Source organism: Oncorhynchus mykiss, chromosome 2, assembly GCF_057628025.1.
Source record: "Oncorhynchus mykiss isolate SJ-2025 chromosome 2, ASM5762802v1, whole genome shotgun sequence".
Lineage (NCBI taxonomy): Eukaryota > Metazoa > Chordata > Actinopteri > Salmoniformes > Salmonidae > Oncorhynchus > Oncorhynchus mykiss.
This window is the reverse complement of record NC_143023.1, coordinates 22,676,682-22,696,633: the sequence shown is the minus strand read 5'-3', so window position 1 is coordinate 22,696,633 and position 19,952 is coordinate 22,676,682. Positions and strand designations below refer to the sequence as shown.

The 19,952-nt window shown below is 46.8% G+C and overlaps 1 protein-coding gene across 8 annotated transcripts in view; it reads left to right on the top strand.

The window, feature by feature from the left end:
• LOC110538403 (kin of IRRE-like protein 1) overlaps positions 1–18,002 on the top strand; it is a 48,117-nt gene extending 30,115 nt beyond the window's left edge. Inside the window, exons 2-15 of one of the 8 annotated variants that reach the window (XM_021625267.3) lie at positions 2,157–2,309; positions 3,111–3,260; positions 6,110–6,267; positions 8,218–8,368; positions 9,514–9,619; positions 10,625–10,773; positions 11,006–11,133; positions 12,394–12,520; positions 12,820–12,920; positions 13,646–13,844; positions 14,772–14,879; positions 15,171–15,280; positions 15,479–15,568; positions 15,763–18,002. In XM_021625267.3, the coding sequence (XP_021480942.2) occupies positions 2,157–2,309; positions 3,111–3,260; positions 6,110–6,267; positions 8,218–8,368; positions 9,514–9,619; positions 10,625–10,773; positions 11,006–11,133; positions 12,394–12,520; positions 12,820–12,920; positions 13,646–13,844; positions 14,772–14,879; positions 15,171–15,280; positions 15,479–15,568; positions 15,763–16,260 (2,228 nt within the window). In that variant the 3' untranslated portion in view covers positions 16,261–18,002. Of the gene's footprint in view, positions 1–2,156; positions 2,310–3,110; positions 3,261–6,109; positions 6,268–8,217; positions 8,369–9,513; positions 9,620–10,624; positions 10,774–11,005; positions 11,134–12,393; positions 12,521–12,819; positions 12,921–13,645; positions 13,845–14,771; positions 14,880–15,170; positions 15,308–15,457; positions 15,578–15,762 lie in introns of all 8 variants that reach the window. The other 7 variants (XM_021625259.3, XM_021625249.3, XM_021625234.3 and 4 more) reach the window with 7 other exon arrangements.
• Positions 18,003–19,952: the final 1,950 nt, after the last annotated feature.

The following is a 19,952-nucleotide window of genomic DNA, read 5'->3' as shown; positions in this document are numbered from 1 at the left end:
AGACAGAGAGAGAGAGAGAGAGACAGAGAGAGAGAGACAGAGAGAGAGAGAGACAGAGAGAGACAGAGAGAGAGAGAGAGAGAGAGAGACAGAGAGAGGAAACAGAGAGAGAGAGAGAGAGAGTAACAGAGGTAACAGATGTAATCCATTTCTAACAACCTGCCAGTGTGATAAAGGATGGCCCATTGTAAACATTTAGGTACTGTGGGCAAGATACTTAATTGCAATCAATGTTTATACTGCAGCAAACATAAAGAGGAAAATCCCCAACGCGCCATCCAGTGGAGAGGCCTATGAAAATGCTCGATATAGCAAAAAAAACAACGAACATTAGGGACAGACAGCCTATAAAAGCAGCAGTTTTGAAGGCATGACTAGAAAATGCCAGCCTTTACCAAATGCTTAATAGCCTGAGCATGAAAACATTTCACTGCTCATTGACACTCAAATTGGACTCTTTTGATCTGCAGTCAATGGCACAGACACATACACACACAGATTGATATGCTTATTTAAAGACATTAGCAATATGAAGGGAATTGGGGTTAGTGGACTTTCCTGGTGATATTCACTGCTATTATACATGATTCTCTCCATTTCTCCATCTTTCTCATCCTAAAAGGAGAAGAAAGGAGGAGAGTGCTTGGGCAGACGTGGGAAAGCAGTAGGTGTTAGGAGAGCTGCAAGCTGCAAGGCTTGAGCCATGGAGAACTCACGTTCCTGATGGACTAACTGTTTGGCAGGTCTGATTATACTGGAGGGAGGGAGGTTAGGGAAGTGGGGGAGGAGGAGAAGAACAGGGTTCAGTTAGTGGTCCTGGTCCAGCCCTAGATGAAGTGGATAATTGAGTAGGGAACAAACACCGCCAACCAACCTCGGAAGCCCCCTTTTGAAAAGAAATAAAAGCTAGAGAGAATGATGGAGTGAGAGAGGAGAGGGGTGAGCGGGTTGAGAAGGAGAGAGAAAATCCTAGCTTCCCTCGGGGGGAAAAATCTGCTATTGAAAAGCTATTAAACTTGCATTTAGCAGGATTGATTGGAAATGAAGAGGCCTATTAAAAGAGAGGGACAAGAGGACAATAGCGCGTCTCTGGCCGCCGTATGTTGCCCTCCTTTCACCAGCTTTTCTTTCCCCAGGAGAGTCCCCCCCCCCAGCCTGTCTGTTTAAGCACTCCCACCCAGAACCATTGGAGAGGGGCTTAGCACTGAGTGAATAGACCCCTCTTTATCTTCCCCCTGGCTCCCCCCCATTCTCCTATTGAAAGAGAGAGAGAGAGAGAGAGAGAGAGAGAGAGAGAGAGAGAGAGAGAGAGAGAGAGAGAGAGAGAGCATTTAAAAAACAAAGTAAGGTTCTTTCTTTTAAGGGAAGGGGAGAGATAAAGCCAACCAAATCTATTCTCTCTCAGCCCCTTCCTCTCTTCATATCTCCCCCAATGGTTTAGCGCTACCTCTGGAGGGGAGCCATATTCTTCCTCTGCCAGTTGGGTTTGTAATATTCAATCTCCAGCATCGTGGCACAAACAGGGGGAAACAAGGAGTCGTATTCAAACTTTGTGTATGTGTGTGTGTGTTTGTGCAGGTGTATGTTGCGACGCAAGTGGTGTGTGTTGTGAGTGTGGTTGAGTATTCCAGTGTGTGTGAGGGAAGGCGAGCCAACAGCTTTCCGTGTGTGTGTGTATGTTCGGTGTGTGTGTCCCATCTTTAACACAGCAATGGAACAGACAGAGGCAGGTGTCTTGGTTGACGTTGAGCAGGCTCAGACGGATGCTTCCCCTGGGACACTTAATGGAGTTTTGATTGTTTAACATCCATTTTAACAAAAAGCTCCCCCAAAGAGTGGCAGATTTCTCTCCTCCGCGGTGTGCCTGTTTCGTGTCACCACGCGGTGGCTGCCATATGGTCTGGGGAAAGAGTTAAATAAGTCATGAGGCAGCTGACTCTTCCTGCTCAGCTCAGCCACCATTTTAGAGGGAAAATACATATTTTCAGCCTCCTCCATCCACCCCATGTAACAACATGGCAACATGTAAACAACAGAATGAACAGGCCAGTCCATTATGGGGCCAGGCTAAATATGGCCATGCATTTGTCTCAAGTAATGCTATTAGACTATATCATTACATGTTACTCATCAAACCTCCCCCATTCTTCCAACAGCTACCCAAGCAGCCTACTTTTCCCAGCAGCCCCAAGACCAGGTAGTGGTGTCTGGCCAATCGGTGACTCTGCCCTGTGTTATCGTGGGGTACCGGGGAATGGTGCAGTGGACCAAAGACGGCCTGGCGCTGGGTGGAGAGAGAGATCTGCCAGGTATCTGATATGACCAACATCTCTCTGTGTGTCTCTCTCTCTCTGTCTCTCCCCTCACTCTCTCTGTCTCCCCCTCTATCTCTCGGACTCCCTCTCTCTCTCTCTGACCCCCCCCCCCCACTCTTTGTCTCCCCCTCTCTCTCTGTCTCCCCCTCTATCTCTCGGACTCCCTCTCTCTCTCTCTGACCCCCCTCCTCTTTGTCTCCCCTACTTCTCTCTCTCCCCCCTGATCAATTCATGGTCTCATTAGGAAGCCTTGGCTCTCTGTCTGTCTACTCAAATTAATGGAGGTGGAGAGAAACAAATATACTGCAGACAGCCTTTCTACCTCAAACAGACAAAGAGCGTTTAATTTGTTGTTTAGCATTTTGAGGCTTCTGTACCAAGGTGAATAATCAATTGGCTGGTGTCACGCGCTGACATTTAGCTGTGTTCTGGACTAGTGGGAAGGGGGATGAGGCTCGGGGTTGACCTTAGACACTACATCTTGATTTTGTCTGTGCTTTAAAGGACAGTCAGTCGCCTCACGCCCCCGTCTCGCATGTAGCTGCTGCCTTCCCCTAGCCAGTCCCACGCTGCTCAGCCAACTGAATGGCTCAGTGCTTAACCGGGGGTGGTGCAGCACCATTTCCATTTATGTCTTAAAGGCCCTTGGCGTTTGTTTGTGGCGTGAGTCTGCTCATTTTGCAGTCTTTTCATTCCGGTTTGGGTTTGTTGTTCTGCTGGTGATTGTTGGGTTTGTTTTCTTGTTTTCTTTCCCATTCTCTGACTCACTGTATTCCTTGTGTTGGCTTAATGCAGGGTGGACACGCTACTCCTTAATGGGAGACCCGCTATCAGGCGAGCACAGCTTGATGATCGACTCGGCAGAGCTGGCTGATGACGCCGTGTACGAGTGTCAGGCTACGCAGGCCGGACTGCGCTCCCACCGAGCCAAGCTCACTGTTCTAGGTAAGATACACAGCTGCTGCACACACACCACAAACGGGCACACACAGGGGAACACACACCCTGATCCGAAAAACAGCCCTCCAGCCAAAACCTGCAGGTTGGCTCTACAGAGGGAGATTGTCAGGCACCCATCTTCATTATGGTTCTGACACACAATAATATATACAGTGCCTTGCGAAAGTATTCGCCCCCCTTGAACTTTGCGACCTTTTGCCACATTTCAGGCTTCAAACATAAAGATATAAAACTGTATTTTTTTGTGAAGAATCAACAACAAGTGGGACACAATCATGAAGTGGAACGACATTTATTGGATATTTGAAACTTTTTTAACAAATCAAAAACTGAAAAATTGGGCGTGCAAAATTATTCAGCCCCCTTAAGTTAATACTTTGTAGCGCCACCTTTTGTTGCGATTACAGCTGTAAGTCGCTTGGGGTATGTCTCTATCAGTTTTGCACATCGAGAGACAGAAATTATTCCCATTCCTCCTTGCAAAACAGCTCGAGCTCAGTGAGGTTGGATGGAGAGCATTTGTGAACAGCCGTTTTCAGTTCTTTCCACAGATTCTGGATTGGATTCAGGTCTGGACTTTGACTTGGCCATTCTAACACCTGGATATGTTTATTTTTGATGTTGGCATGAAAGATTATGATTATAGTGATTTGCTGCTTTCAGTAGTTAGCCCCAGTGCACCCAAAGGTCACATCCACTACTTAATTGGTCTACACTGAGATTAGAACAGGACACACAGATACACATTGCCACACACAGACACACTTCCCCATAATTCCATCAAGGCCATGTTAGTCCCCAGTGCAGATGCCCAGTAGCGGATCATTGCAGACATCTGTCCATCCTGTCCCCATCAGCAGCAGTGTGCCTCCCTCCCTCCCTCCCTATCCATTCAGATGGCACAGAGAGAGAGGAAGGCTGGTGCCAGGGGACTGCAAAGCTCTTTAATATGTTATGCTCCATGTCAGCCCGGCTGTTCTGGACTTAACTCTGACCGTGTGACGGAGAACGCAAGTCACTATGTCAAAGTAACTGCTTAATGTGTCCTCAAATCCCTTACAATTTGCTTGCCCTATTTATGCTACAACAAACACACACAGGCACACACTCAGAGGCACACACTCAGAGGCACACACACACACACACACACACACACACACACACACACACACACACACACACACACACACACACACACACACTTAAAATGCTCACGGTTTCTATGTCTTGGGACTGTTTATGACATCACCTGCTGTTATCAACTTTCACAAATAACACCTGGAAAATGTATTTACTGCCGTATATCAGCCCTGTAAATATTTTTCAAACCCAACAGAGCCAGAAAAAAAAAATGGTTTTCCCTTCAGTATCGATAATCAAGACTGTGGATGTCTAGGATAATGTGATTGCTGCAGTCACAAATGACTTGCGTGGACACTTAAAAAGTCAAGTTCTGCACAGTTAGCACATTTTACAGTGAGTCACAATATTTGTCAACCGTGGGGCAGCTTTTACATTAACGCAAAGTGAGTGATCTACATATTCACCAGGCATCCAGAGGTGGGGAGAGGAGGGTGGTGGTGGAGAGAGGGATGGCGGAGGGGAGGGTGAGAGGAGAGAGAGCGGCCCCTCGTGGGACTCCCAGACAGTGAAACACTGCTGGCACCTGGTGGCCGATGGGGGAACAGGCAGCAGCACATTCATTAGTCTTTACTGAGCGTCTCTCTGATGATCTGGCAAATACACCCAACAAAGCAGAGAGACAGTTACAGAAGACACTGGAGCCTCAGCTCTATGCACCAACAACAAGGCTAGGCTACTGTGCTGTCTCCCCACTGCCCTGCTTGTTTCTGTCATTTTGTGAGCAGCGAGACGAGGGAGAGAAGGAAAGGCAGCAAATGAAAGGTTGATCATGTGATTGGTTAGTGTGAGCCACCTCCGCAGTCACACTGACCTTAGCCTTTGTGGACAGAAAAGGCGGTAGATGTTGTTTCCTCAAGCCTTGTAGAATGTCCGCATTATGACAGGAACAAATCAAGCAGGGACCGGGGTGTGTGTGTAGGCCTGTTTCGAGAACACAGATACACAGAGTCTTGAAGTGTGTGTGTGTGTGTGTGTGTGTGTGTGTGTGTGTGTGTGTGTGTGTGTGTGTGTGTGTGTGTGTGTGTGTGTGTAAATCAATGCAGCCAGATGAGACCAAAGCAATCCGGCGCATTCAAAGGAGTCAACGGCGGGAGAGCGGCCAAGGGAATCGGCATGGAAATTAAAATCACCTAGCACTCGGATTCCATTAGTGTCCGGGCCGCAGTGGCGGAAGGACCTTTGACAATTCAGATACACACACAGAAATTGGTTCAGCGGAGGGAGCAAGAGAGAGAGATAGACCGGGGCGCAGGCCCGCTGCTGTTTACGCCTGCCGTTATTGGCTGGGGAGATAGACGCCTTCATCAGGGGTGGCACGCTCTGCTTGCCAGCAGCGTGTGCGAAACCATGCAAATAAATGAACAAATAAGCAATTCAGATGAAACATCACTGGGCAACAGTGGGAGTAAAATAGAGGACTAATGCCAGTCTCAATGTTAAGAAGGAAAATTAAATAGCTCTTCTGTTTTTTTCTTCTCAAAGCCAAATGTTGTCGGTTTCCATTCCAGTCTACAAAGTAGAAACACACCTCGTGAACCAACACGATGATGAAAGGATATTGTTTTCACATTAATCTCACTAGATGTTCCTCTCATTCAGAAGCTGTGTACTGTAAAAGGAGCTTTCAGTTTGGTGGGTTGTTTCTCTCCTCTAACATGAATGCGTTGTGTTTCCTCCTTCTCTCCCTGTAGTTCCCCCCACAGACCCGGTGGTGGAGGGAGGTCCTATCATACGTGTGAAGGCCCACACACCCTACAACCTCACCTGCCGCGCCTCGGGGGCCAAGCCTGCCGCCGAGATCACCTGGTACAGAGACGGAGAGGTCATGGACACGGCCATATACTCCAAGGTACAGAAAGACTAAAGCACAATCAGATAACAGGTCGGGTCAGGGCAGGTTAGAGAGAGCAGGGCCATGCCCAACCTCATCAGGATCCACTAACAGCCACACAACACCAACACAGCACAGCAGAGTACAGCCGATCCCATCTAAGCAGGTAAGGCAAGGTACAGCAGAGCCCATCCAAGCAAGCCATGGCAGGGTACAGCCGAGCCAATCTAAGCAGGTAAGGCAAGGTACAGCAGAGCCCATCCAAGCAGGCCATGGCAGGTTACAGCCGAGCCCATCTAAGCAGGTAAGGCAAGGTACAGCAGCTACTCAAAATGCAGCAACTTTCTCTCAGCCAACTCTTCCTTTTCCGTTTCTCTGTTTTCTCTCTATTTTCTTCATTTTCTTTTCTATTTCTCCCTCTTTCTCTCTCAGGACCTGTTATTTCTCTCCCTACCTCCCTCTCTGCAGTCACCCTCCCCCTTTTAACTCATACCTGAACCCCCCTCCTCTCTCCCCTACTCCCCCTCCCCTCGCACTCTAATGCACTGACACTACAACATAACTGGAGCATGCCAAAGCTCAGACAGGCATGAGCGTTTGATACAGTAGAATTTCTGCTGAGGAGAAATCACCCACAACAATGCCAAAACACAATGGGGGGACGCGCCAGAGCGTGAACCAGCCGCAGTCGGGAGAGAGTCACATTTGTCATGCTCTCTGACCACGCTAAACTATGCTAAATGACACATTTAAGGAGACTAGAGCCCACAGTGGAGAAAAGGAGGGGGACAGGAGTGGAGAGAAAGAGATAGGGAGAGAGAAAGTGGGAGTAAAATAAAGAAGGGTGGGAGATACTGAGATACAGTTCACTGAAAGAAAGAAAGAAAGAAAGGAAGAAAGAAAGAAGACGGGTGCTTTTAGAGAGAAGGAAGGCTAGAGTAGGTGAGGGGGAGGTAGAGAGGGGGAGAGGTGGCTTGGGGCAGAGTGAAGGGTGGTGACAGGGAGTGATGTGACTCGATCTAGCGTAAAAATGCTTTTTGTGTGTCTGGCTGAGGAAGTGATTCATTGATTCAGCTGTCTGTTTGTCCGTCCATCCAGGGAATGGGCTCTGCTCTGCTCTTGCCCTTTTCCAGAGCTGCCTGTGAGACAACCCTCCCCCGGCCCCCCCTCCTCACGGCTACAGCCCAGAAATACAGACACAGACACCTCTGCCATTATTGAACACTGTCTGACAGCACTGTGTGTGTGTGTGTGTGTGTGTGTGTGTGTGTGTGTGTGTGTGTGTGTGTGTGTGTGTGTGTGTGTGTGTGTGTGTGTGTGTGTGTGTGTGTGTCCTTCGAAAGCGACGGGCGATATCTCCAGAATCTACCCCTTTCCTCACTTAGGCGTATTGATTCCTGTGAGCAATAAATAGATCTCAAAGATGATGACAAACAAGGAGCGCTGACTGGGAGCACTCTCAGAAATGTGGGAACAGCACATATCCCCAGGCGCATCATAAAATATATGATTTAACTGCCATGCCAATGGACTGGATGGCAATTTGAATGCCTCACACGTCAGAAAGATAGGTCCCGCAGTGTCACACAGACACCCAGAGGGGGAAGACTCAGCAGGGCCTTTACATGAGGCTACACTTATTCTAAACCTTACTTCCCTACTTAAACCACTTTGTCTCTTTAGAGACCAAAATATATTAATTCATGGATGTAACCCAAGAGGTGAAATAAGGACTCATAACTCCCTCTGCATGTTTAACAGCTGTCTCTTGTCTGTCTTGGCCATTGAGATGTACAGTAAACATCGTAGATGTCTTGTCTCCATGTCTCTTGTCTGTCTTGGCCATTGAGATGTACAGTAAACATCGTAGATGTCTTGTCTCCATGTCTCTGGTCTGTCTTGGCCATTGAGATGTACAGTAAACATCGTAGATGTCTTATCTCCATGTCTCTGGTCTGTCTCTCCTAGACGCGGATGGAGGATGGGAAGAGAGAACTGGCTGTCAGTATGCTTCCTGTGGTGCCGGAGGACAAGGACTCTGGCCGTACCTACACATGTCGCGTCCTCAACCCCGCCGCCCCCGCCGGACTCCAGACCTCTGTCACCATCAACGTCCAGCGTGAGTGTCCTCAGTGGCACTTAGTGTCCCCTTAGTGTCACTCCGTAGTGTCCTCGTCCCGCGTGATGAGGACACACCTAAGGTACAACACTCCCTAGTGTCCTCGTCCCAGTGATGGGGACACATTCGGGTACGGAACTCCGTAGTGTCCTCGTCCCAGTGACGGGGACACACCTTGGGTACAACACTCTGTCAGAGGACGGAGAACTCAGAGTTAAATACATTCAACTACCAACTATCACACTTGCATATTACTTAGTATGTACTGATGTATTGTCCATGGACACCAGTATGCTATTGTGGATGCTAGTATGCTAGTGTGGATATTGGGACATAGTCCTATAGGTAAAGTTTATAGTGACAAATATACTGCCAATAACGACAAGGCCTATACACATATATCATCTCTAATATATTTATCTATATACTTTAGGCATTAGTTGAGGGCTTTGGTTGAATAAATACACTTCACCCAGCACCACTTTAGAGTTAATGGAAGAGTGGTTAGTTCTGCCTTCCTGCACATGCACTCGCTCACCCTTCAATGATTCATACACCAACCTCTCTGTGACAAACACACACCCCTTCATATAGGTCCTAGCTCAGTGACACATACCTCCAGTGTTCACAGAGCTTCCTTTAGTACTGCTGTCCTGTTCCTTCTCCCTTGACTGACACATATTCAGCCTTCATATACTGTAGAATCCTCCTGTAAAGGAGTGCGTAACTGGTGGCAGGGAAGTCAGACGCAGGAGAGCAGAACTAGGTAATAGCCGGAGCAGTTTAATACAAAAACCAGCGGCATAAAGAAATAACCAAAATGGGTACAAACCCGACGCACACCAGTCAACATGTGCACAAGCACTTACAACAAACAATTCCACACAAAGACATGGGGGGAAAAGAGGGTTAAATACACAACAATTAATGAGGGAAATGAAAACCAGGTGTGTAGGAAAACAAGACAAAACAAATGGAAAATGAAAAATGGATCGACAATGGCTAGAAGACCGGTGACGCCGACCGCCGAACGCCGCCCGAACAAGGAGAGGAACCAACTTCGGTGGAAATCGTGCCACCTCCATAGTGATAGATATGACACATACTATGTTCATCTCTCAGTAATGTTCCCCTCCATCCTGCAGACCCCCCATCAGTGACCCTGTCCGTCCAGCCCCAGACTGTCATGGAGGGAGCCAAGGTTCTGTTCATCTGCTCTGCCTCTGCCAACCCTGAGATCACAGGATACAGGTAAAAAAACAGCACCTCAACCTACACTTTATTGGGTTCATTTCTTTCATAGAGTCACTGTGTACTGCATTATTATGGAACTATTATCCTTTTAGTTGGTACAGTTTGGACTTTATCATTATGGCACAACTCAAAATTATCTAGTGGCCCAAAGTGACATGGTAACCCAATATGTTCTGGTAAACCAAAGTGATCTTGTAACCCAATGTGATGTGGTAAATTGACATTCCAACTTTATGTGAGCTGGTATATTGGCCTTCTAATCCTATGTGAGCTGGTATATTGACCTTCTAATCCTATGTGAGCTGGTATATTGGCCTTCTAATCCTATGTGAGCTGGTATATTGACCTTCTAATCCTATGTGAGCTGGTATATTGGCCTTCTAATCCTATGTGAGCTGGTATATTGACCTTCTAATCCTATGTGAGCTGGTATATTGACCTTCTAATCCTATGTGAGCTGGTATATTGGCCTTCTAATCCTATGTGAGCTGGTATATTGGCCTTCTAATCCTATGTGAGCTGGTATATTGGCCTTCTAATCCTATGTGAGCTGGTATATTGACCTTCTAACCCTATGTGAGATGGTATATTGGCCTTCTAATCCTATGTGAGCTGGTATATTGACCTTCTAACCCTATGTGATGTGGTAAATTGGCCTTCTAATCCTATGTGAGCTGGTAAATTGACATTCTAACCCTATGTGATGTGGTATATTGACATTCTAACCCTATGTGATGTGGTAAATTGACATTCTAACCCTATGTGGTGGTAAATTGACCTTTTAACCCTATGTGATGTGGTAAATTGACCTTTTAACCCTATGTGATGTGGTAAATTGACCTTTTAACCCTATGTGATGTGGTAAATTGACATTCTAACCCTATGTGATGTGGTAAATTGACCTTTTAACCCTATGTGATGTGGTAAATTGACATTCTAACCCTATGTGATGTGGTAAATTGACATTCTAACCCTATGTGATGTGGTGATCTGGTGGTCCAGGTGGTCCAAGGGAGGAGTCCCGATCTCAGAGGCGAACGGGGACAGCCTGGAGGTGACGGTAGACCACTCGTACTTCACAGACCCTGTCTCCTGTGAGGTGTCCAACTCAGTGGGCAGCACCAACGTCAGCACCCTGGTGGATGTACAATGTGAGTGGAGCACATCAGTGTATCATAGTACTGTACTAGTAGCCTATAGTGTAATCCAAGTAGTGTGTCTGTGAACACATGTCCACCCTCGTCACAAGAGTTATCGTGTCTTTGGAGGATACTGTGTAATGTGCTTTATGCTTTGAAAATGCCTTAGGGGATATGATAAAGTCAGAATGAATGGTGAATAAGGGCTGTATTAGTTCTGATGGTGTCCTGGGCTCCTCTACAGTTGGTCCCAGGCTGCTGTCGGAGCCCAAGCCCATGAACGTGGACATTGAGATGGACGCTGCCTTCACCTGCACCTGGACAGGCAACCCTCCCCTCACCCTGGCCTGGACCAAACAGGGCTCAAGCGTGGTAAGACAAGTACCCCAATCAATACTTATACTGTGTGTGTGTGTGTGTGTGTGTGTGTGTGTGTGTGTGTGTGTGTGTGTGTGTGTGTGTGTGTGTGTCGGATGCAAGTGTGTAATGAGAGAAAGCCCTCAGACATCAGAGCTAAACCTTCAGAGGCAGTGTATGTGATGACTGTCAGGTTCTCACACTGCTGAGAGCAGGGGAGGTGACACTCTGTCATAACAACGTGACCACTAAATCAATCACATCCACAGTTGAGACACACTAGTTAAAAACCAGTTGACACATTTCACATCCCACTCCGAGAACAGCTTCTCAAACCGCTCCTCAACCCGGACCAAGACACAACACAAAGAACATCTAGGGAGGAATATGTGAGGTAGCTTACAAACAGCCCAGTTCCACCTTTAGTTTGCGTCATCCTGGTTCAAGGTCTCCCACCCCACCCCAGGCAACACTATCAGCACTATCTCCAGGGAGCCTCTCTCCCGGTGTTTAATCGGATTTCAGAGGCAGCTTTTGCTAAAAACGCCACCGCTAAAGAGAAGAGAGCTGCAGGACAGCAGGCGATGCTGTAAAAGCCACGCTGTCATCTCCATCTCCCAGACTGAACCAACGCTCTCCGGAAGAAAAGAACAGGCGGTGCTCTCTAATCCACACGCACCGCGGCCACCACGCCTCACACAGCTACCAGTAATGGATTCATTAGGTTACTCTCTAATTGTGGTTGAATAGAAAATGGTGAGTGGGAGTGAAAGGACGGAGGGAGGGAGAGGAGGGGCTTAGAGGGAGAGGAAATGGATTAATCCCAGCTTGACGGAATGGTGGGATCAATGAGCTAACGAGTGCGCAAGTGTAGAGGGAACTGTAGCAGCCTCTAAAGGCTACGGCCCACTCACACCATGATAACGTTATGCTCTGCCGGCAACGTTTAATTAGGACAATCTCCACAGCAGCATGGTCACTCCAGAGGAGCCTGGCTGTAGCTGGAGTCAGAGCAGCAGTGGCTGGAGTGCTTCATGTCTGGGATTAAAGCCACAGCATTGTCACCAACATTAAATTAAACTGAAACAGAGTGTAGGAGCTGGAGAGACTGTACGTATGGCCACATCCGTTCTGCTGCAACAACTGCCCCAATGAACTGCTGCTAAAAAGACACTCACTCGCTTCCCTCCCTCTCCTCTTATCCCTCCTGTCCACCCCTCTCTCTCTGATTTCCCCTCCCCTCCTCTCCCTCCTACCCCTCCTCTCCCTCCCCAGGTGCTCAGTAATGGCAACACCCTGCAGCTGAAGGCTGTCACCCAGGAGGATGCTGGGACATATACCTGCAAGGCCATCGTTCCCCGCATCGGTGTGGCTGAGAGGGACGTCACGCTCACTGTCAACGGTAAGTCTCATATGAGTCTCAATAGTCTGAAAATAGGGCTAATTCAATATCACTTTCAACATGTTGTTTTTGGTTGACTTTTAGATGTAGAATATTAAAGATGCACGTTTGGTATTATCTATGTAGAATGTTAACTCAAGCATCATATGTGTCAACCATCTGACAATGCATCTATGTTTAAAATGTCAATGTCTCAAAATCTCCCTCTTTCTCTCCCCCACGGCTCTCTCACACAAACACTTTCTCTCTCTCTCTCTCTCTCTCTCTCTCTCTCTCTCTCTCTCTCTCTCTCTCTTCAGGCCCACCTATCATTACAGCGGACGCCACACAGCACGCTGTCAAGCACTCCAAGGGCAAGCTAGAGTGCCTGGTGGGAAACAACCCCCCGCCTGACAAGATTGTAAGTGAGCCTCTTGCCTTTTCCTGTCTTTCCTGTTTCAATGTTTCAATGTGTGTGTGTGTGTGTGTGTGTGTGTGTGTGTGTGTGTGTGTGTGTGTGTGTGCTTGCGTGCGTGCGTGCATGTGCTCACGCACACAAGCGTGTGCACATTTAATACACACTGCATCCCCCCACCTTCACACACACACATCATCCCTTCACCACTCAATGGGGATGAGAGAGAGAGAGAACAGAAAGGTAACTAGATGGGGGGTGGGGGCTTCTGCAGGCTGCAGCCAAACCACATGGCTCAATTAGCGCTGCATCCATCAGGCCTCGGTGGGCTGACCCGTCAGGTGACCCTGGGTGCGTGGGCAGCTCTGACAGAGGATAATTAGGGTCTGAGGGGGAGTGAGAGGCAGGCACCCCATTGACCTTAACTAGCAGCAGGAGAGAGGCTTCAGCACCAACAAGAGCATCTTACACAGCCTCACAGGTCTGGCAGGGCTTAGAGGCTGACAGGGCTTACCTCCAGGGCAAGACGTAGGAGGCAATTTAGAGCTACGGCTCTTAGCAATGTCAGCCAGGTGGATGGAGAGGGAGGAAAATAGAGAGAAGGAAAGAGAGAGGGAAGGAGGGTGATTGGTTAGAGGGATTGATCTAAGCATGGAAAGTAGTGGTTGATCTGAGCTCTGACAGCGCTGCTAGCCACTCACCTGTTGTTCATCTCCCATCTTTCTCACTAGGTGTGGACGTTTGGAGACGTGACCCTCTCCTCGGGCTCCTCCGGTCGTTTCTCTGTCCAGACGGTGACCAGCGACCACGGGGTCCTGTCCTCCCTGGTCCTGTCTGAGACCCTGGCCCAGGACTTCCTACTCCGCTACAACTGCACCGCATGGAACCGCTTCGGTACAGGCACCGCGCTGGTCACCCTCAAGGAGCAAGGTACGGTTAGGAACTGGACAGGGGTCCTTATTATCTCTGATCTCACACAGTCAGCATGACCAATCTCACTAAGACGAGCACTGTGGAGAGACGGTGCTGGGAAGAGAGAGGGGTTAGATGAGGTCAAAGCAGAACTCCAATTGAGTGCTTATCTTAATAATACTATTTTAATCAATATAATTTAATCAGCAGATGGTGGGCCTTAATGAATACATTGGGCCCATAACATAGATATCGATCGGGGACTAAAGTCAATTAGATCAGGCCACAGGTGTCCTGGGGCCGAGTCGCCGGCGGTCCCTTAGCTCCCTCTCTCTCTCTAAGTGTGTGAGAGCCACCCTCTTCAAATTTACTTAAACCACAATTTACTTACTCACACACACACACATATGCACACAAACACAGACTCTGCACACTGGAGTTGGCGGGGGTAAGGAAGGAAGGACTTTGTTGCAGTAGACACCAAAAATAAGGTCCTCGCCAGCAATTTACATCAAGGCAGCTCAGCCGGGGTCTCGGGAGAGTTGAGTGGTGCGCCGTATCTCTCTCCTGGAATCTCTAATTAGATTACTGTCTATTGCTTCATTGCATGTCAGGCCTTGTTACCCTTCTTCCAGAGAGATTAAACACAATAGCCGAGGCTGTGGGGACGCAGCGGGCTCTAAGTGTGTGTGTGTGTGTGTGTGTGTGTGTGTATGCGTGTGTGTGTGTGTGTCTGTGTGTGTGTGTGTGTGTGTGTGCGTGTTTCTGAGGGACCATGAGACTTACTGCAGATGCATTTATATTGGAGCAGGCGTTGGCAGAGATTAGTTGGGGGGGGATGAGTAGAGTGGCGTTAGAATAGGAGACTGGATCTAGTCCTGCCTGTCTGTCTCTGATCAGTAGCATGATCCTGACACTTCTCTCTTTTCCTCTATCTCCTTACAGAGGCCCTGCCCATGATGATCATCATTGGGGCGGCAGTGGGCGGAGGGTGTGTCCTGCTTATCTGTGTCGTCACCCTGGTCTCTCTCTGCTGCAGGCACACCGGAAAAGGTGAGGTCGAAGGTCAGATATGGGCCATACTGGGGTTGGGCTACATTCTATGTCAACTCACCCTATTCAAGGAAATGAATTGACATTCAGTAAATGACTATTCACTCAATATTTTTAAATCAATGTGAACTGACTGAATTGAAATAGAACTGACCCCAACCCTTAGCGATGCATAGCTAGTTTCAACTTCATGAAAGGAGCACAATCAAATCCTTTTCTATAAAGGCAACAGGCATGAAAAGCAGTATTGGAATAATTTCTAAATCACCTGTCTCTTTTGAATCCTCACAGGTAAAAAGTGCACACGCCTCTCAAAGAGTGACATCAGAGTTCAGATTGTGCACAGCGACCACAACGCTACCCGTGGCAACGATGATGAGGAGGATGTCAAGGAGCCGATGGTAAATGCCTCCGTTCAATCACTTTCAGTAGGTTTTCAAATACCTTTTCATCTTTATATAACACATATATACAGTATATAATGTATATTACTGTGATGATGTGATGATACACAGTACAGTCATTTTGTTGTGCTCATGTTCGTCTGAGTCTAAGATGTTCCACCTTTGTAATTGTAGGGCCTGTTGTTTCCCCCTCAGGCCCCCAACAGCAGTGAGTCTCCTGGGACATCCCGGACGGAACACAGTGACCTGCTGGAGGAGGACGAGGACGAGAGGTCAGACATCAAGGTAAAAACCGTAAGGAGAAACACTCACTTATACAATGTTTTTACAATATACATGCATGGGAAAAAATGCAAACATTTGTTGAATGTGCAGATTTGCTGGGTGTTTTGAAAAAGTCTGAAATCTCTATACACATACTGTATCTTTAAAAGCGGTTTAACAACTTAATGCCATGTTGTTATTTCCTCTCCCCTCAGGACCCCACTAACGGCTACTACAACGTGCATGCTCACGAGGACCGGGTGATCCGCAGTGGTTTCTCAGATTACGTGCCCAACCCCCGTCCTGTCTACACTCCATCCCAGCTGCCCTCCCCCAGCCCGCTGTACGGCCAGCACACAGTGGTGGCAGCCACACAGCCCCGAATCTACGACTTCTCCCACCGCTACGCCACCACCACAGGGGCCCGCTCCACCTACGAGCAGCAGCAGGCAGCGGCAGCCCAGCCCGGGGCCATCTACCCCACCGACCCAGTCTACAGTGGCTCTGCCTACCTGCCCACCGCCGCCACATACGGCCGAGCCTTCACCAGCTACGTCAAGCCCGCCTCCTACGAGAAGGTGGACGCCTACGATCAATCGGACCAGGCCAGCAAGGTGTCTAGCTCCTCCCGTTTCTCATATGCATCATCGCAGGTCTCCTCCCAGCAGTCCGACTACGGACGGCCGTCACAACGCATGCAGACTCACGTCTGATTGGACAGCGGAACAGGGGGTGAAGCACGGAGGGCCATGTAAAGGGGAAGCATTGGTCATCTCTATAGGAAGTGTGGCCAGACTAACATGAGGAGAGAGAACTGGATGGCTGGTCCTTCTCCTGGACACGTTTTGGAAGGAGATGTAGGTGACAGGGATTGCCTTCCTTATTTGTTATTCAGTTGTCATTCTGGGATTGAATGGTCCCAATGGAGTCCCAATGGCATTCCAATTGAGCCCCAATGGAGTCAATGATTGTGATGTGCCACTCACATTCCCCATCAATAAATAATCTACTACAGTGTCTGCTACTTCAGAGATGAGCCTGCTATTCTGTCATGGCACTGGTTTTGTTTTACCAGTGAGGGGATGAGAGGAAGGCAAACTGGAAATCACCAGCTTTGGGTGGCCTAAACTAACTGGATGCTGGAGCCTAGCTAACATTTCTCAAAAAGAACAGACTGCTCAGACAAATAGAACTTCTAACAGACTATGAACAAAATTAAAAATACAGACGTCTTCATTTAAAAAAAAGAAGAAAAAAAAAGAGTCAACACATTGTGGTCATTTGGTGTTTGTCGGCATGTGAAAGGAGTTCTAAGCACATTCCTGTCTCTCTATCCATTTAAAGAAGCCTGAGCTCCACAATGGCAGCCATAAACCGCTCTGCAAAACAATATGTTTAGCTTGTGTGTGGGTTATCTGGGAGTGAAAGCAGAGTGAGGTATGGAGAGAATGTGTATCCTAGCCTTCACCTAATAGAGAGACAGCCTGTGTGTTACCGTTCTACCCTGGAGGACAAGAAAAGGAAATGGAAAAGCCCAAAGATGGTGAGCTACAGTACATAGCAGTGTATTGAAAGAGTTAGTGAGATGAATTCCTCTGGGTACTGTATTACTTCTGTGTTTACCAGATTGCTATTTCCAGAACAATCAGAGAATGTGGTTTGTAAAATGGTGGCAATCTTGAACTTGAATAATCTCAAGGTGCAGTCTCAACTTGAACAGGCTAAGATGGGTTCTACTTGTGAAACTGTCCCTCTTCAGACACCATCCACACTCCAGTCTTTATGACACAATCAAGTAGCTTCAATATGTTTACAAAAACACAGTACTACCCTGAAATACTGACTAGATCAACTGTACAAATGGGTGAAGAAGGCCCATTCTTTCTCTGTTGCATGCAGATGATGTGTCTAGTGAAACTCTTCAGCATTTCTTTTCCATGTCCATTATGCTTGTTTGAGAGACTGCTTACTGCACCTGGTCTCAGTTGCATTCCGGTTCTGGACACTACTGGAACCCTGTACTGCCATTTTGTGTCGAGAGCCGCGCTACCGGTCAGTCGGCCCAATTGGAAAACAAACGTCACTAAGTGAACCAAGTGATTTAAAAACAAAAATCATCGCTCGTCTTTATTTTTATATTTTATATAAGCCTTAATGTACAGCTTGTAAGCTGATTTACTGTAAAGTATCTTTATATTATATATACATATAATTCTATATCATGATTGATTTTATTTGGGTCCACAATTTCTCTCCTTCTGTTCCGTTGTTCATCAATCACTGAATGCAGAAAGATGAACTATGCTTTTTGGGAACACAACTAATTACCATTTGTTGGTTTGGTTCATTTTGTTTTTTTAATAATGTATTAAGGATTTTATTTGCTAAAAATGAGCTATTGTTGCTTGTAACTTTGTACACATATTTATATTTAAATAAAACCATTTCAGATAAAGACCAGCGTGGTTTGAGTACTGTACTGTACATTGGCACGGTGAGGAGATGCAGTGTGTGTGCTGTGCGTATGTCATGGGGGAACAGGTACAAACAAAGATGCTTATGTACCGAAGTTGATGAATACATAAATTAGAAGAGCTGTCTATGTTGATTCTCCTATTCCCGTGGTGGAGCGTAGCTTTTAATGAAGACAGATGTGATTGTAGATCTCCTACTGTCTGTGTATCCACCTCCTTACACCCACACGCCCAGCTCCCCTGGTAACAGGATATTGCTGTGACAAAGCTAGGTATAATGTGACAATATCAGCTTGTCATGTCACCTCGGTCTCTTGTTACATCTCGTCTCCAGATAGACATGCTCGTCACAGCAGGGAGGAGATGAGTGCTATGAGAGCTACACATTCACAACAGGCTGCTGTGTAAAGGGACATGGCCCCACAATAGACTGAGATAATACTTACTATGCAATAACTATTATGGGGCGGCAGGATAGCCTAGTGGTTAGAGCGTTGGACTAGTAGCCCGGAAGGTTGCAAGTTCAAAACCCCTGAGCTGACAAGGTACCAATCTGTCATTCTGCCCCTGAACAGGCAGTTAACCCACTGTTCCTAGGCCGTCATTGAAAATAAGAATTTGTTCTTAACTGAATTGCCTAGTAAAATAAATCTAATTAAAACAATTATAGAGACCTGAATCGGTCAATTACAAATGGAGGTAATTGACATGCAGAAGATTCAGGTAAAGTATGTTTATTGTCTAGGATCCATAAATATTTTACCAAAAAATATATCTTCAACCTTTAAAATCTCTTCAGCACTTACAAACATAATCGAGATCTTTGGGTTTTCAAGTCACAGTAAATGTACAAACACAAGACAAAATAGAGAGTGAAAGAAAACCAATGAAGAATCTGAACAGTTAAAAGCAGGACCAGGATTGTCCAATGAGAAGTCCACTGTTTGAGAGGGATGAGATGAACTCATTGTGTTGCTCCGTGCAAACAGCTAAACCCAATTGATTTTCTTGAGCTGCCGTGCGTAGGGGAGTGAAGACCCGCATCACCCTCAGCTCAACTGGCAAATGGAGACCATTTTAGCTAGCCTGTATATTGAGTTCTCCTAGAATACTAATGTGAGTAAAATGGCCAAGCATCTATAGGAATTGATAGGAACCTCCAAATTGCACTGTGCCCATTGACCCTCAGAGAGGAAGAGGCGAAGCGAGAGGTTTTACTCTGGTCAAAATCTGTCCACGAAAATAAGTCCATGAGGTGTCGAATTTGGTCAACAAACATTTTATTGCTAATTTGCAACGTGCCTGTTATTTGATGAAATATACGTTTTGTAATACTTTGGTTATTACGAATGCACTGATATAAGTGGAAGCATGTGGCCTTTCTACAACTTACCCAAAACAACTTTATATCAGAGTTGTGCCTATTTTCACAGAGGACTCATCATAGATATAACCCCTGTATCATGGGCATTGCCATTTAGGGCTTCCACTATTTTAAATTAGTCAACTGGGTGGGGATTCGAGAGTTGGAAGCGATCATCCAATGAAGAAGAAAATTGACTACTTTAAAATGGAGATAGCTAGGTTTGAGCAGTATACGGTATCCCGGGGTATTTAGAAATACACTCGGTCTGATTTTCCAATTGAGTTGTTTTTGAATATTTGTCCTTCTTAAATAAATATCTGCATTCAACTTATGCACTAGGTAATAGATAAAGCAGATCGCATTCATCATTTCCCGTTACATTATTTTTCACTATGAAGCCTGCATGTACTAGTTTCAGAAAACAGCTGTTTGAGCCAGTCAAGTGCTTGTTTACAAAGAAGCACAACAAAGAAAACAGGAGCTTTGTGAGATGATTCACTCCTGCTTCACCATTTCCTGGTTGCTAAAACTAAATAATTGCCTGATTTCAGTTTGTGTGACAAAC